The sequence below is a fragment of the Sceloporus occidentalis genome, unplaced genomic scaffold (genome assembly GCF_023333645.1).
Source record: "Sceloporus occidentalis isolate IW3139 unplaced genomic scaffold, rSceOcc1.0.p SCAF_14, whole genome shotgun sequence".
In the NCBI taxonomy this organism is placed as follows: Eukaryota; Metazoa; Chordata; class Lepidosauria; order Squamata; family Phrynosomatidae; genus Sceloporus; species Sceloporus occidentalis.
Window position 1 is genome coordinate 7,198,603 of NW_028316994.1, and position 15,476 is coordinate 7,214,078.

A 15,476-nucleotide genomic window follows, 5' to 3' on the forward strand; every position below is an offset into this window, starting at 1 on the left:
TAAAACTGAGTGGCTTGAAGAAGGGATAAAACTGATGGTACACTATCAGAATTGAGATTTTCTTTGGCTCTTAACTGCCACCTATTGGTTGCAGAGGTAATTAAACAATTATTCTGAGATACCCCAAAGGACAACAGATGGAAACATATGTAGTACTTAATTTCCAGTTACACCACAATCTAGAAACATGGTATTTTAGTCTTTTCTTCAGAGGGAGTTAGAAAGAAATCTAACATTGCCTTAGAACAGTTTAAATACAGTATCCACAAAAGCTCACATTTTTGAGAACCTTGTTTTGTCTTTAAAGCAAGTTTGTAGGTCTTACAATCAAAAGACTCATAGGCTGCATCTGCACTGCAGAATTAATGCAGTTTGACATTACTTTAACTGCCACAGCTCAATGCTATGGAATTCTGGGATTTCAGTTGAAGTTGTAACAAATGGGATTAATTCTGATGTGGCAGCAGGAAAAGGATCCCTCCTCGATGCAAGATCTCCAGCTAAAGCAGCCATAGCAGGAAGCTGTCCAGCCTCTTCTGAAGATGTGCAGAGGAGGAGACCCCACTGCTTCTCCAGGCAATTGATTCCATTGTCAAACCTCTCTTAATGAATCTGTATCTTGTAGCATCTTTTAGATTAAGTATGCAAAGAAAGTTGTAGTATTAGCTTTTGTAGACTTGGTCTACTTCTTCAGATGCATGGAGTGAACTACTGTCCAGTTATATGATGCCAATTGTAGGATTTTTTTTTTTGGGGGGGGGGTCATGTCCTCAAGCAAAATGGTAACTGAAAATGTTTTCTCGGGGAAGAGAAAAATCCCTTTCAATGATTTATTAACACCACTGAGCCACTTTGTACTCCAATTCTGATCCTTTATTAGGTAATCTGGGAACTATGTTTATGGAGCTTTAGTAGCCCTGGTCCGCTTCTTCTTCACCACCACTGGCTTCTGGCTGCGTAGAATCGCACTGGCACGACGCAAGGCAGCCTAGAAAAGAGAGATATAGGAGGAAACGTGAATAAAGAGAGCCTTGGGTGGGCTTTGCAGTCCTAATTTTCTCATTTGCTGACAAATTGTCTCCACGTCACCCTCTAACTTCTAGCATGTGGAAATGATATAAACATTTTCAAGCATACCAAATCATTCTGGACCTAACTATAGGGCCAGGTATTCAAAGCTATACTACCTTCTCTTCCCTAGCCTCACCTCTTCCCAAGATGACCCAGTGGCTGAATGGAAGTCCTCTACACCAGTGCTTCTTAAGCTATTTTATGTGTAAAACCAACAGTCCCACTGCTGATGCCCACTGAGTACAATCGTATCTTTATTTCTTTGAAACTTTCTAGGAACCAACACTTTGAATACCTTTGCAATTTTCAATATACTACTATAATTTAAGCTGTTATATAGGAGTGCCTTTTGACAATTATACCACTCCCTGAACATTCATCTACATAAATACAATCACCTTGTTTCTTACTCCCAAATGCAAGTATTCTATCTTTCTTGCATGACAAGTAATCCTCCCTTGCCTTTTAATGATTTAAAATTTAAAGGTTGTGAGCATGGAAGCCATTGTTCTTGATACTTGTGGAGTCTAGATATATAAAGCACACCTACAAAATGAGAAAACAGACAGCTCTGCTTTACCATGCGCAGGTCCTTGCGGTAGTTGTTCTTGCGGATGATGTGGCGGAGACTGCTGAGAGTGGCGCGTGCATTTTTGTTGATAGTGATCTTCTCGTAGGAAGTGGCTGGCTTCCGCTGGCCTGCAAGGAGCAAGAGAAGAGAGTAAAACGTAGAAGCAGAAGACTCTCTGTTATCTTAATATCAAGTTTAAAATTTAATTTTGGGGGGTTATGGTATAACTGTAGTACCTTTAGCTTCACCCACTCACTCTGTCATTTCAATTTTAAGTTGAGGAAAAACTGATTCAGTAAAACTGGCTGAATTTTAAGGAGGTATGCGAGTCTGTGGGCATTGACAACTTATAACATTTATTTTGACCTGTCACTGTTACTGATTGAGAAGCAAGAGGTTTTAACTAATCGAACATGACTGCCTGCAATACAACAACCCTGAATAAACGAGAGAGACTTTTCCACAGAAAAATATAGCATCAGAAAACCTCCCAGAGCTCTACATAGGACCTCCCAGAAATTCAATGGAGGCTTTCATGCTGAAAGTTGTGGTTCTCATGCTCTAAATACTTTTAATATAATGTATTTTACTCTCCAAATCTATTAGTTCCAGGAATTGGAAATATAATGGCTAGAAGGTAAATAGACTTGGAATAGGCAGACAGTGTGGAAAACAAGCTGGTTAAACATTCCACTTTGGTGGCCACAAATCTAATCAGCTCTCTCTGGCTTCTACATACTGTTTTTACGTGCCACTGTAATAACTTGAAACACTTTATTCACCACCCCTTTACAACATCGATATCCTAAAAATTCATTTTAAAAAACCAATTGAACTTTTTAATGTCTGCCTCGGACCCCCATTTCAACTTGGAATCCAATTCAGGATCTTGCTTTAATATGAGCTAAGTCACCTGCACGCTTCTTGAGGACTACAACAATGCCCTTCCCATCAGCAGCTGGCTCCACCCCGACAGTCTTGCGATGGATCAGCCCATTGTAGCGGAAGGAGTTGCGGGCTTTAAGGTTGTTTGGTTCCTTTGAAAACAGAAGAAGATAACCCTTATCTCGTAAGGTTCAGAACAAGAATATGGGGCATGGAAATAGGGCTTTTTTCCTTCAAAGGGAAAATGAAAAACACAAAAGGAAATGAGGTGCTAAGAATACAAGACAGCTGAATACTTGGGTAAGAAATGACACTTTCAGCAAGGGACACTAGAAGTCAAGGGAAAGGAGCTATGTCTCACCGTGCTGTATGTTTGCTTGTTCCTTTTGATAAGGAAGCTTGAGCAATTGCGAACGATCATCCACTGAAGATGGGCAGACATTGTGCAGAGTCCTGGACAAGAAAAATCCAAGCAATCATTCATTATTTCAATGTGTATATTTTGCCTAATCTTAAAAGCTGATGGCTAAGTATGATGGTCCTGGGACAGTGCTGATCCCTGACAAGTTTCCAAAGGCACACCTATCATAGGCTTTTCTTGGCAAGTTTCTTCAGAGGGGTCTTTGCCATTGCCATCCTCTGAGGCTGAGAGAGTGTGACTTATCCCAAGCCACTTAGTGTGTTTCATGATAGGCCTGGGAATCAAACCCTGGTCTCCAGAGCTGCAGCCCAACACTCAAACCACTAGGCCACACTCTCTGTCCCATTAGATAAACAGAATTGCCTTTCCCACAATATCAGATGGCCTGAGAACCAACAAACCTGAGGGAGAGATGTACCAAAGTTTGGGAATGTGCTTCCTCTATGGTACAAAACACACCACAGAAATAATCCAGTTTGAGACAGCTTTAACTGCCCTGGCTCAATGCTAGGGAATTCTGGGAACTGTAGTTTTGTGTGAGACATTTATCCTTCTCTATAAGAGAGATAGAGTGCTACAATAAACTATAATTCCCAGGATTCCCTAGCACTGGGCCAGGGCAGTTAAAGCAGTCTCAAATTGGATCCTTTCCCAGTGTGTTCTGGACCTATATCCACAGTCCCTCTAAGAGCAGAGTGGCCAGATGTCTTATAGCCACAAAGGTGTGGCAGAAGAATGGTTAAAACCCATAATCTTACTAATGCCCAGGAGCTGAAGGTTATTATTGTGCTGAAATGTACCAGAGCAAAGGTTGTGATTTGAGGCCATGTCAAATGATCTGCTTTGGGATGTAAACAATGTGGAAACGGCTCCTAACTTATGATTGTAACCCAAATAAAAGGAAGCGCTGCATAAACAGTTTGAGATGAAAGACCGACGGGTGGCTGACTCAAGAGGGAGAGACGTATGCTGCGGTATCCAACGCTGATTTCTGGTCAGAGTTCTGGGTTTAAAATAATCAATGATCTATAACAAGGAAGAGGGAAAGAAAGGCACCGCAAAATGTAGGGCAGCCCAAGAAAAGGGCGTTATCCAATATAAAAAGCAGGAAACACTCGCGTAAGTGTGAATCCATGCTTAAAATGGAGGCCATGTCCTGGGAAAAGAGGGCCCTGATCATCCCGGGTAAAGCAGGGGGAATGGAGGGACATGGCTGGCAACGCTTTCCAGGCCCCTGATCCCAGATCTATGTCGCAGGAGGACAGGGCAGCCCTGCATCTGCCTTCCTGCCCCGCAATCCTCCTCCTCAATCCGCCGGATAAGAACAGCCACGACGCCGCCCTACCTCCCCAGACACGCGGCCTGCGCTTCGCTCTCTCTGTGTCCTACTTCAGCCGCGACCGGAAACGGAAAAGGGGGAGCCGGCTCAGTGAGAGGGGGTTTCATAGTCCTCCCGGCCACGCCCACTTCGTGTATCCGCGCCTTCCGCTCCGCGGCCCAGAGCGACCTGCAACTCTATGGTCGCTACTTCCGGTGTGCCCTTGAACGGGGTTTCCCTCAGTGCGGCCCAAAGCAGGCAGAAGGGAGAAATAAATACATACATAAATAAACCCTTTAGGTCCAAAACACACTGCAGAAATAATCCAGTTTAGGCCGCTGTAACTGCCCTGACTCAGTGCTACGGAATTCTGGGAACTAGTTTTGTGAGATATTTAGGCTCCTCTGTCAGAGAGAGCATTGGTGCCATAATGAACTACAGTTCCCAGGATTCCCTAGCACGGAACCAGGGTAGTTAAAGTAGTCTCAGACTGGATTATTTCTCCAGTCTGTTTTGGACCTAAAGGGATAATAATAATAATAATAGTAATAATACGTACTATAAGAACAACAACAATAATATAACATTATTAAGAATAGAGTTTTCGCCACTAGGACTGCACTCGCACAGTAGAAAATAATCCAGTTTGACACCGTTTTAACCGCCATGGCTCCATACTATGGAATCCTGGGAACTGTAGTTTATTGTGGCACCAGAGCTCTCTGACAGAGGAGAAGAAATGTCCCACAAAACTACAAGTTCCATAGCATGGATTCCATAATATGGCCCCATAGCGGTTAAACTTGTTTCAATCTGGATTATTTCTACTGTACGGATGCAGCCTGAGGCGAGAATAGTGCAGTGGTTCATAAACAGTAAGGATTTTTTGGACTCCAACTTCCAGAATTCATGACTATGGCTATAGCGGGGGACTCTGCGAGACGCGCTGCAAAGCTTCTTGGGAATTGTAGTTCTTAGTTCTCGGTACCGCGGAGAACAATGGCGGCTTTGGTTTCGGTCATAATCGGACGTTTTCGGAAGTGGTCGGCTTGTCTCGGATGAATTCGGCTTGCTTCGGAAAGGCCGAGCTGGGATCGTTCCTCAGGGGAGGGGGTGTCCCCCTCTCTCTCACTTCGGAAATGCTCGGGTCCGACTTCGGGTATTTCCGTATGAGGCCAAGAAGGCTTCAGAAAAGAGAGATGCCGACGGTCGAGCAATGAATCGCGAGCCATCGGAAACTCTCGGAAACTTTCGGAAACTCTCGGGCTATGGGGAGCCTTTGGCTTCATCTCTGCTACAGAAATAACCCAACTTGACAACACTTTTAACTGCTGTGGCTCCATCCTATGGAATCCTGGGAATCCTAGTTTCTTTTTAGCACCACAGCTCTCTGACAGGGAAGGCTAAAAACTAAACCTCACAAAACTAAATTTCTAGAGTTCCATAGCACTGGGAATTAAAAGTGGTGTGGCCTAGTGGTTTGAGCATTGGACTATTGACTCTGGAGACCAGGGTTCGAATCCTGTCTCAGCCATGTAAATGGACTGGGTGACTCTGAGCAAGTCACTCTCTCTCGGCCTCAGAGGATAATGGCAAAATATACATGACATATTCCCCCATTCCCTCCCTCCCTTAAAATAGAATTAAACAAGTTACAGTTAGAACGTGTTAAAAGCAAATAACAATAAATAAGCCGAAGCGGCTTAGACAAAAAATATCCATACAATAGAATAATACAATAATGTTTAATTATATCCCAAACTCTCCCTAACCATCCCATACACAATAAAATACAATTAAATTATTAAAACAATTACTTTATTAAAAGCAGGGCAATTATCAAATGAATAGATCACAGAACCATCCTGGAGGACTTAAAAATGCCTAGAGAAGTGTTTTCTCTAGGAATCTCTAGGTCCTCCGATGTGATGACTCTATGGTCAGCTTCCAGCGTAGTCATGCTGGAGGACCTAAGATTCCTAGAGAGAACAATCAATTAAATCCACAAATAATTAAATCCTCAAAAGTCAAAGCTGCAAATATAGAGGGCTGACTGTACTGTATCTCTCTGTGATTGACAGAAAAAAGAGAGATGGGTCAGGGATAAGATTTGTTTCACCCTACACAGTTATAACATTTTGATACCATTTCAGTGGCCACAACATTACCATATGGATTCCTGCAATATATAGTTTTATGTCACCTTGTGAAACTACAAATCCCAGGATTCTGTAGGAGACAGCGATGGCCGTTGAAGTGATATGAAACTGCTGAAAATATACGCTCATCCTTCCATATTCATGGCTTTGATATTTGAGGATTTGATTATTCACAAATTTGATTAATATGTTCTCTCTAGGAATATCTAGGCCCTCCAGTGCAACTCTATGGTCCAATTTAACTACAAGTTTCACTGAAAGACCTAGAGATTCCTAGAGAGAATACTCTACCAGGTATTTGTAGCTCCTCCAGCGCAGTTGTATGGTCAGTGTCTGTCGGACATTGACCACAGAGTTGCTTTGGAGGACCTAGAGATTCCTAGAGAGGTGTCCTCTCAGATAAAAACATGACGTTTTTGTTATTTGTGGTTTTTCTGTATTCATGGGGGTCTTGTGCCCTGAACCTTAGTGAATAAGGAGGGACAAGTGTAGTGTGAAACGCATTTACAAGTGTCCTTTAGTGTCTCAACAAGCATAACCTTCTCAGCTCTCATGAATTTCTTATCATACAGTCCATCCTCTGTATCCACAGATTCAAGTATCCACAGGTTGTGTATGTTCCAAAAAACAAACCTCAATTTTGCCCTTTTAGACATGGGACACCATTTTACTATGCCATTGTATTCAATGGGGCTTGAGCATCCATCGATTCTGGTATTAATGGAGCGTCCTGGACCCAAATCCGCAGCGGGTTCCAAGGGCCCACTGTATTTCTTATTCCCCGAGGGCAAAAGATCAGTTAATAATAGGATATTGTTCCTCAACATCTTCCCACATATCTAACCTCTGAAGAAACAGCGTCTGCTTTCTCGCCTCATCTTAAATTGCCAAAAACTCCCCACGACGCATACCAATTTGTTTTCTTTAAGAAATCCTTCCCAGTTCCAAGTACAGCAGTGATTTATTTTCTTGTCTCACTTCTTTTCTGCCTCCTAGATGTTTTGTATTTATTTTCTAAAAAATGCCACCGGAGTGTGACTGGCTTTATCTCTCTTTGCGTGTGTGTAATCTTTCACACCTCCCAATGACTTCCTTTGTGCTCCTTGGGTGTCTCACACTCTCCCCCTCTATTTCCCATTTATTTTATCCTTCCAGCTAGCCCTTCTTCACATCGATCCCCCCCACTCCATTTTTAAAAAAAGAAATAAACACAACACACTTCCTCCTCATAACTCATCGGAGCTAATTTCACACTTGCATCTTCAGTGTTCACTCTGTAAATTGCTTTTTATCCTTTTCTAAGACAGGCCCCAATGGGGACCAGACCAGATCTGGAAGGGACATAAAGGAGAGGACCCTTTGCTGAAACACACGCTCTCCATCAGTCTCTTGATACCAGCTGCATTGGTAAGATATGAATCATAGAATCGTAGAGTTGGAAGAAACCGCAAGGGCCATCCAGTCCAACCCCATTCTGCCATGCAGGAAATCGAAATCAAAGCATCCCCAACAGATGGCCATCCAGCCTCTGCTTAAAGACCTCCAAGGAAGCAAACTCCATTACACTCCGAGGAAGACTGTTCTACTGTCAAACAGACCTTACTGTCAGGAAATTCCTCCTAATGTTTAGGTGGAATCTCTTTTCCTGGAACTTGCATCCATTGCTCCGGGTCCTATTATCTGGATCAGCAGAAAACAAGCTTGCACCCTCCTCAATATGACATACCTTCAAATATTTAAACAGGGCTATCATATCACCTCTTAATTGTCTCTTTTCCATGCTAAACATCCCCAGCTCTCTTAGTTGTTCCTATAGGGCATGGTTTCCAGACCCGTTACCATTTTAGTTGCCCTCCTTTGGACATATGGTGGATGTTCCTAATGAGCCACTGTGGTATAGCGGTTGGACTCATGAACTATAAGACTCTGGAGGTACCAGGGTTCGATTCACAGCTTGGCCACGAAAACCAGAATGGAGTAGTAAGGGTTTGACTCTGGCGACCAGGGTTTGATTCTCGGCTTGGCAATGAAACCCACTGGGTGACCTTGGTCGAGTCACTCCTGTCAGCCTCAGGGGAAGGCAATGGCAAACCTCCTCTGAACAAATCTTGCCAAGAAAACCCCGTGATAGATTTGCCTTAGGGTCTCCATAAATTGGGAGTGACTTGAAGGTGTGCGCGCGCACACATGCACACAAATGGAATGCTAGGTTTTGTAGTTTGGTGAAGCATTAGAGCTCTCTGGTTGAGAACTGTAAATATCCTGGCGTCACAAAACTGCAAATCTCAGGATTCCACAAGTTGGAACCATAGTGGTTAAAGAGGAATCATAGTGCTATAATTGTGTGGTGTGAAAGGGCCCCTGATATACCTTAGCATCCAATGTCCTATGACCCACAACTGGCAGCCTTGATGGGAAGAGAGGAAACTGAAAAATAGGCCTTTGAGGTCCAGTAGTCAGGGCTGCCCACTTAAGTTTTACCCCACTTTCTCATCTGCATTTCTGTGACACTCAGGACTGAAGATGCATCTACACTGTAGAAATAATGCAGCTTGGCACCACTTTACCTGCCACAGCTCCATCCTACAGAAATCTGGAATTTGTAGTTTTGTGGGGCACCATAACTCTCTGACAGTGAAGGCTTTGTAAAACTACAGATCCCAGGACTCCATGAGATGGATGGAGCTCCAGCACTTAAAGTGAGTTCAACCTGCATTATTTCTACAGTGTAGATGCACCCTGGGAGTGCATGCATATATATTTTTGAGACTATGGCTCAGGAAGGACAGCGATAATTAAAAGCGATTGATTGTCCAGGCGCTTTGATTGATTGGGGAGAGAAGCGAAGTTGCACTAAGCACTCGCCAGCTTCTCACTGTGAGGCTGTCGGAGGGCTGCGATGCAGATGGCGTTGAGATTGTGGCTGCTTCTGGCCCTCCTCTGGGGCAGGGGCCACTTTTTTGAGCTGCAGGAGGCGATTGAGGAGCTACAGAGTGAAAACATCCAGCTTCAAGGCAAAGTCCAGAATCTCACGGAAGCCCTGAGCGAACTCAGGCTCTTCATATGGAACCGGTCACAGGGTGAGACTCTCCATGTCAATCATTATTGTTATTATTATATTTATATTTATCCCACCTTTTATCCCAAAACTGGGACCCAAAATGACTCACAGTCTAAAAATAGTACAATTAAAAACTTATAAAACTGACAATTAAAATGATATTAAACTATTACAATATTAAAAAAAGATCATTCATTTAAATGTCAAGATCATGGTCCTCCTGTCCTGCTCCATCAACCTTTGCTTCCCTCCTCCTCCTCCTCCTCCTCCTCCTCCTCCTCCTCTCCTCTTCTATCTTGTTTTTCATACAAAGAGATAGGAAGAAAACCTATCTATCAAACAGATAGGTTTCATATAGACAGATAGGAGGAAAACAAATTTGCTGTGTGCAAAAGAAGTTTCTAGCCCCCATGGATGTAAAGATAAGTTTGAAAAATTTATGGGCAGTATCTGGGGAAAGATACTGCAGGGCATGAGAAACAGTGTAGTGCAGTGGTTTGAGTGTTGGACTATGACTCTGGAGACCAGAGTTCGAATCCCTGCCAAGCCATGGAAACCCACTGGGTGACCTTGGATAAGTCACACTCTCTCAGCCTCAGGATGACAATGGCAAACCCTCTCTGGAGAAACTTGCCAAGAAAACCCCATGATAGGATTGCCTTAGGGTAGCCATAACTTGGAAACGACTTGAAGGCACATAACAACAACAAATTGCAGGGCATATCTGGAGCATGGGTAGTGGACAAAGAAAGGGCTAGCTGAGAAGTGGGCTGTATTATTATGTAATTATGTAATAATACAGCCCACTTGAGAAAAGCAAAAATCTTTGTGGTTCGAAGTCCCAGATATGTGGAAATGTCAGAACTATGGTACATCTTTTCAAATTGGATAATGATTTCTAGCAGGTAATGAGAGAGATGGTGTGACAGCCAGCATGGTTTAGTGGTTTGTGTATTGGACCACAACTTTGGAAACCAGGGTTTGAATCCCTGCTCAGCCATGGAAACCCCACTGGATGGCCTTGGGCAAGTCACACCCTCTCAGACAAAGTAAAAGGCAAAAACCCCTCTGAACAAATCTTGCCAAGAAAATACTGTGATAGATTTATGGGATTAAGCGCTGCTATAAATCGGAAACTACTTGAAGATGCACAGTCACAATAATGTGAAAGAAAAACTGCCTCATTCATATCCCATGACAAGCAGATGAAGGATTAAGTATGCTACATTTATTAATTACTTGCATGTATTTGCTTATTTAATGTGCATATACAGAGCTTAGCAAAGTTATGTTTGAACTACAACTCCCAGAATCTACCAACCCAAATGGCCTGGCCAGGCCTAGGCTATCTGGGTTTTCTGAGAGTTATAATCCAAAAATTAACTTTTACAAACTCTATATATGTTTAGGTATACATTGAATTCAGAAGCAGAAATATAACGCAAGCCTGCTGAAAATTGTACATAGAAGTAAGAGCACCATCGTTCCTCACTCAGCATGTGAATATCTGGTCATCATCTGCAAAGTACTGTATCTATCCACATCAGCCATCATAGTGAAGAATAAGCCTTTCAGTTGAATTACCATATATATATATATATATATATATATATATATCCTGAAAATCTCTGTTTGAAGGAGTGATAGTTTTGAAAAATATACACACACACATATATGAAAAGGCAACTTTTATAAATGTTCTGTTATTAAAACAAGGCAATAACCAAGCTGTGACATCTTTCTAGGTTGATTGGGAAACAATTTATCATTTATTCAATAAGAACAATCTGCATGAAAATCTCTGCCCATAGGCATTTTTAGTGATGTGATGCAAGTCTGAGGATTCATATTAATTATATAGCTGTGCCTGATCATAGATTTGAACTGGGTGAGACCAAGTTACAGAAGATAGGTCCAGATAAGACAGAGGTACTGGAGTTTGTCTGCCTGAAAGGATGGTGTTTCTACATGCTGGACGGGATTGCACTATCCCAGGGCATCCACTTAAAAAATGCATAATCCAAAAAGACAACACAGATTTACTGGATGGGTTAATTTAAAAATAATAAATTATTTCATTAATAATTGTAACAAATAATTACTATAGCTTTGCTTTAGCATTGCAAGTGGAAAGCCCACTCTTATCTGTAATCATTGATTGGAAATAAGAGCAGGGGTTCTTTTCCTATCAGCAAGGGTAGCCTTTGGTTGTATCTATAATGCGGAATTAATGCAGTTTGAAACTGTTTAAATTGTCATGGCTCATGCTATGGAATCCTCCTGAGATTTGTAGCTTTCTGGGATATTGAGCTCTGGTGCCACAACAATCCAGTGTGCTGTAGTGTTTTGCACACTGGACTGTGACTACCTTAGGGAGATTACCACATGGGGCAAAAGAAGCGGTTTGAGGAGGCAATTCCACCAAATGCTTTTACATGATTTTCATTCGTGCAATTGCACACTAGAAATAATATCACAATGATGTTTCACAAACATCCACAAATGAATTGTTATTATATCACAATTGATTGTTTTACACATGTGTAGCATATTGGTACAACTGTGCATGTCCACCAATCATGTGAATGGACCACAAGGAATAAAGACAGCAAAATAAAATTTATTATTTCAACACATTGTTTTAATCAAGTGTTAACTAAATTGTGCCCCACAGCTGAAAAGAAGACTGACATCCACTGCCCTCGACTTCTCCATGGGTCATATCAAAATCCCTAATTTTGGCCCCCAAACCTGCCCTCGACTTATACATGAGGTTGATTTATAGTCCAGTATATACGGGTAATCTTAATTTGAGCTCCAACTCAGTTCCAAAACCTGTTTTTGTGTCAGGACTTGATCCGTGAAGTAATAAAGGGAGGAGAGAAGGAGTATTATAGATTGTTGCTGACGTCTGTAGTCAAATAAAGGTCCCAACTTCCAACTATGTCCTTTCTCTCAGGTTCCGATTCCTCTGCTGAACACCTTCTCCATGAGCGTGTGCCTTGCCACCAAGATGCCCATTGGCAGAAAAGTGCTTCTCCCTGCCTTACTTCATCCTCCTTGTGGCTTCTGGTTGTGACATCCCTCGTGGCTTTGTGGTCAACAGTCACTGATTGAAAAACAAGAACATAAACCCTCAGTTTTGGAGACTGGTGTGTATGTGCAATACTCCTCTGGCTCTGACTGCAGGGGAAACAGTGATATTTCTCAGGGATCCCTGCAAATTTTTCATTTGCTCTGTATGGCCAGAGATAACATCCCTATATTTGCCAGACTGGCACAGGTCTCCGAGTGGCTTTTTTTCTCAGACTCCTCTATTCTTTTCTGCCACATGCAGCAACTCCTCCAACATTGCACAAAGTAAAAATGGGACATGTGTGGCCAAGAAACAGCAGAGTGTGGTCAAAACGGAAAAAAATTATTCATGAAGAGGAATACACAAGCTAGGAGAAGCTGCAGTAGTTTGATTTTGCCAGAAGGGCAAGATTTCACCTTCTCTTCTCCTCTTTTATCCCCCTGCTAAGTTAATTGAGTGCAAACTACATTTGAATGTACTATAGTGCTAACTGAAGCAATCTGGAGACAAAGGAGGAAAGTGGGAGGAGGAGATAAAAACTGGGGCATTTTAAAAGCAACTGAAAAAGTGGGACGACAGAGGATTAATCAGAAGTGTCCCTGTCAAACTGGAACAGTTTGAGAGTATGCTATACAGATTTGTGATCTGTTTCTGTTTTTCTAAATTTCTTTACAAATTTTAGAGAGTGGATAATTTCACACTTACAAATCTGGGAGTATTGAAAGGATGTTATGTAAAATACTCAATTACTATGTTGACTCTTTAATCAGCAATTCACAGTGATGGTTGGGCTATGGGGCAGGTGACTTTGGAAAGTTTTTGTTGTTGTTAGCTGTCCTCAAGTCAACTTATTATGGCAGCCCCATGAATGAGAGACCTCCAAGTCATTCTATCATCAGCAGCCCTGCTCAGGTCTTGCAAACTCAGGGCTGTGGAGTATATCCATCTGGAATGTGTCTTCCTCTGTTCTTGTTGCCTTCTTCCTTCTACCTTCCTGAGCATTATTGCATTTTTGGTATGTCATGTTTTCTCATGATATGGCCAAAGTATAACAGTCTCAATTTAGTCATCTGTAGTTTCTAGGGAGGGTCTTGATTTGCTCCAGGACCCATTTATTTGGGGTTTTTTTTTTTTAGCAGTTTACAGTATCCATAGAACTCTTCTCCAGCATCATATTTCAAACAAATTGATTTTTTCCCTATCAGTTTTTTTTTAAAAGAAGCACAGCCACACAAACTTACTGAGTAACCTTGTTTCACAATAAATAATTATTAATAAAGTGCTTGGCTGAGTGCTTGACAAGTGTTCTTTGATGCTTTTATTATTGCAAAATGGGGCTGTTTATGGGAGGGGCTGCGAGGAGAGGTTAGATCTTTGGATTATTTCAATTTCTGATTCTGGAGGAAGCAGCAGAGGTCTAAATCTACTGGAATTATATTTTCATGCTCCCATTCCCTCAACTGACCCCACCAACCTTTGAGATGTATTTTTAAATGGGTTTCTGAAAAAGCCCCACAAAATGTAGGCATACAGGCCTGTTTCAGGAGTTTATCACACAGGAGGAATTTCTCTAAATTTCGAATGAAAAGAAAGAACGCATTCACATGAATTTGCTAGTTCAGATAATTTGCATGAATTCAAATTGCATTCAAACTGACTTCCCATTGCCCGAAATTGCGTGTGGTAGTCTATCACGCAATAATGTTAAACCCCATGATTGCGTTCGGATTGCCACTGGATTATACTTCCAATTTCCTTTGTCTGATAACGTCCTCAGATAGTGCTGGTGGTAGTGTTAGACTGACACATCTGATTGTGAGAAAGAGAAGGAGGAAGGGAGAAGAAGAAACGAGCAAGAAACATGGGAGAATTTTAAGAGCAAATTTTAACATGGGACTGAGAAAAAGCAAATCAAAAAGACAAATTCTGCAAAACAGAAATTTCATGAGGGAATTGTTCCTGGGTGATTGACAGGTGTATTTCATTTATGTCTTTTCCTTTCCTCAAAAAGCCCAAAGACAATTGTATGGTGTTCTTTCCCTGCTTATTGTTCCAACAGCCCTATGAGGTAGGTCATTCAGTGAGCTTTGTGATGGATGGTGGGGAGGATTTGAACCTGAGCTTTCCCAGACCTATACGACACAGGGTCTTCTCTTCCCAACTGTTCATTAAGTTCAAATGGTTTTCTCAAAAATATGCTAAAATGTGTTTGGGAAACATATTTTTAACAACAGCTGACAAATATCAATTTAGCAACTGAGGTTTTTCCATTTGTTTTAACCTTCTGGTCTGGAAAAAGCATCCCTTTTCCAAATTTCTGCAGGATGGAGCTGCCATTAAAGATATAGGAGTAAGGCCAACATCAGATCTACCTTGTCATCTCTTAAATGTCTATGGTTGCTGGGTTTTAGCTTCTCATAGTGGTCTGATCTTGGAAGCTAAGCAGGGTCAGCTCTGGTTAGTACTTGGATGGAAGACTACCAAAGGAAGGATCTGGCAAAACCACCCTGAGTGTTCCTTGTCTAAGAAAATCCTATGAAATTCATGGGTTCACCATAAATCAACAGGTGACTTGAAGACACATACATACACATGCACAGTGAAGTGAATCCTTTGCACATGATTGGAGAAGGGGACCTTCTTGGCCTTTGTTCCTGAGCTGAACTGTCAGTTCCTACATGAATGTGATTTCTCCAGAGATGAACTGTTAAAAATTCCTGTGTCTCTTTCAGCCTGTTTGCAAAATGTCTGAGGTAACCACGAAAAACAGCCACTTTATCACCATCACAGAGTTGCATCATTTTTGGACTACAACTCTCAGCATTCTTGATTTCCTGGATCCAAAGCACAGAGACACACACTTCACAACTCTGCTCTGTCCTTGAAATACTTCATTATCAACTACTGCTGATCG

General features: G+C 41.9%; 1 protein-coding gene across 1 annotated transcript; it reads right to left on the reverse strand.

The window, feature by feature from the left end:
- Positions 1-851: 851 nt before the first annotated feature.
- Positions 852-4,392, reverse strand: RPL28 (ribosomal protein L28). Its single transcript, XM_089480213.1, has 5 exons — positions 4,294-4,392; positions 2,889-2,980; positions 2,556-2,679; positions 1,652-1,770; positions 852-988 (listed from the first exon to the last, which is right to left on the reverse strand). The coding sequence occupies exons 2-5, from the start codon at positions 2,967-2,969 to the stop codon at positions 899-901; spliced, it is 414 nt and encodes a 137-aa protein (XP_089336339.1). The 5' UTR covers positions 2,970-2,980; positions 4,294-4,392; the 3' UTR covers positions 852-898.
- Positions 4,393-15,476: the final 11,084 nt, after the last annotated feature.

Excerpts from the sequence above, each read along its gene's own strand:
- RPL28 (XM_089480213.1), bottom strand. The coding sequence starts at position 2,969 with ATGTCTGCCCATCTTCAGTGGATGATCGTTCGCAATTGCTCAAGCTTC. Across the intron at positions 2,680-2,888 it reads ACAAGCAAACATACAGCACG|GAACCAAACAACCTTAAAGC; the intron begins GTGAGACATAGC and ends CTGTTTTCAAAG. Across the intron at positions 989-1,651 it reads ACCGCAAGGACCTGCGCATG|GCTGCCTTGCGTCGTGCCAG; the intron begins GTAAAGCAGAGC and ends TCTCTTTTCTAG.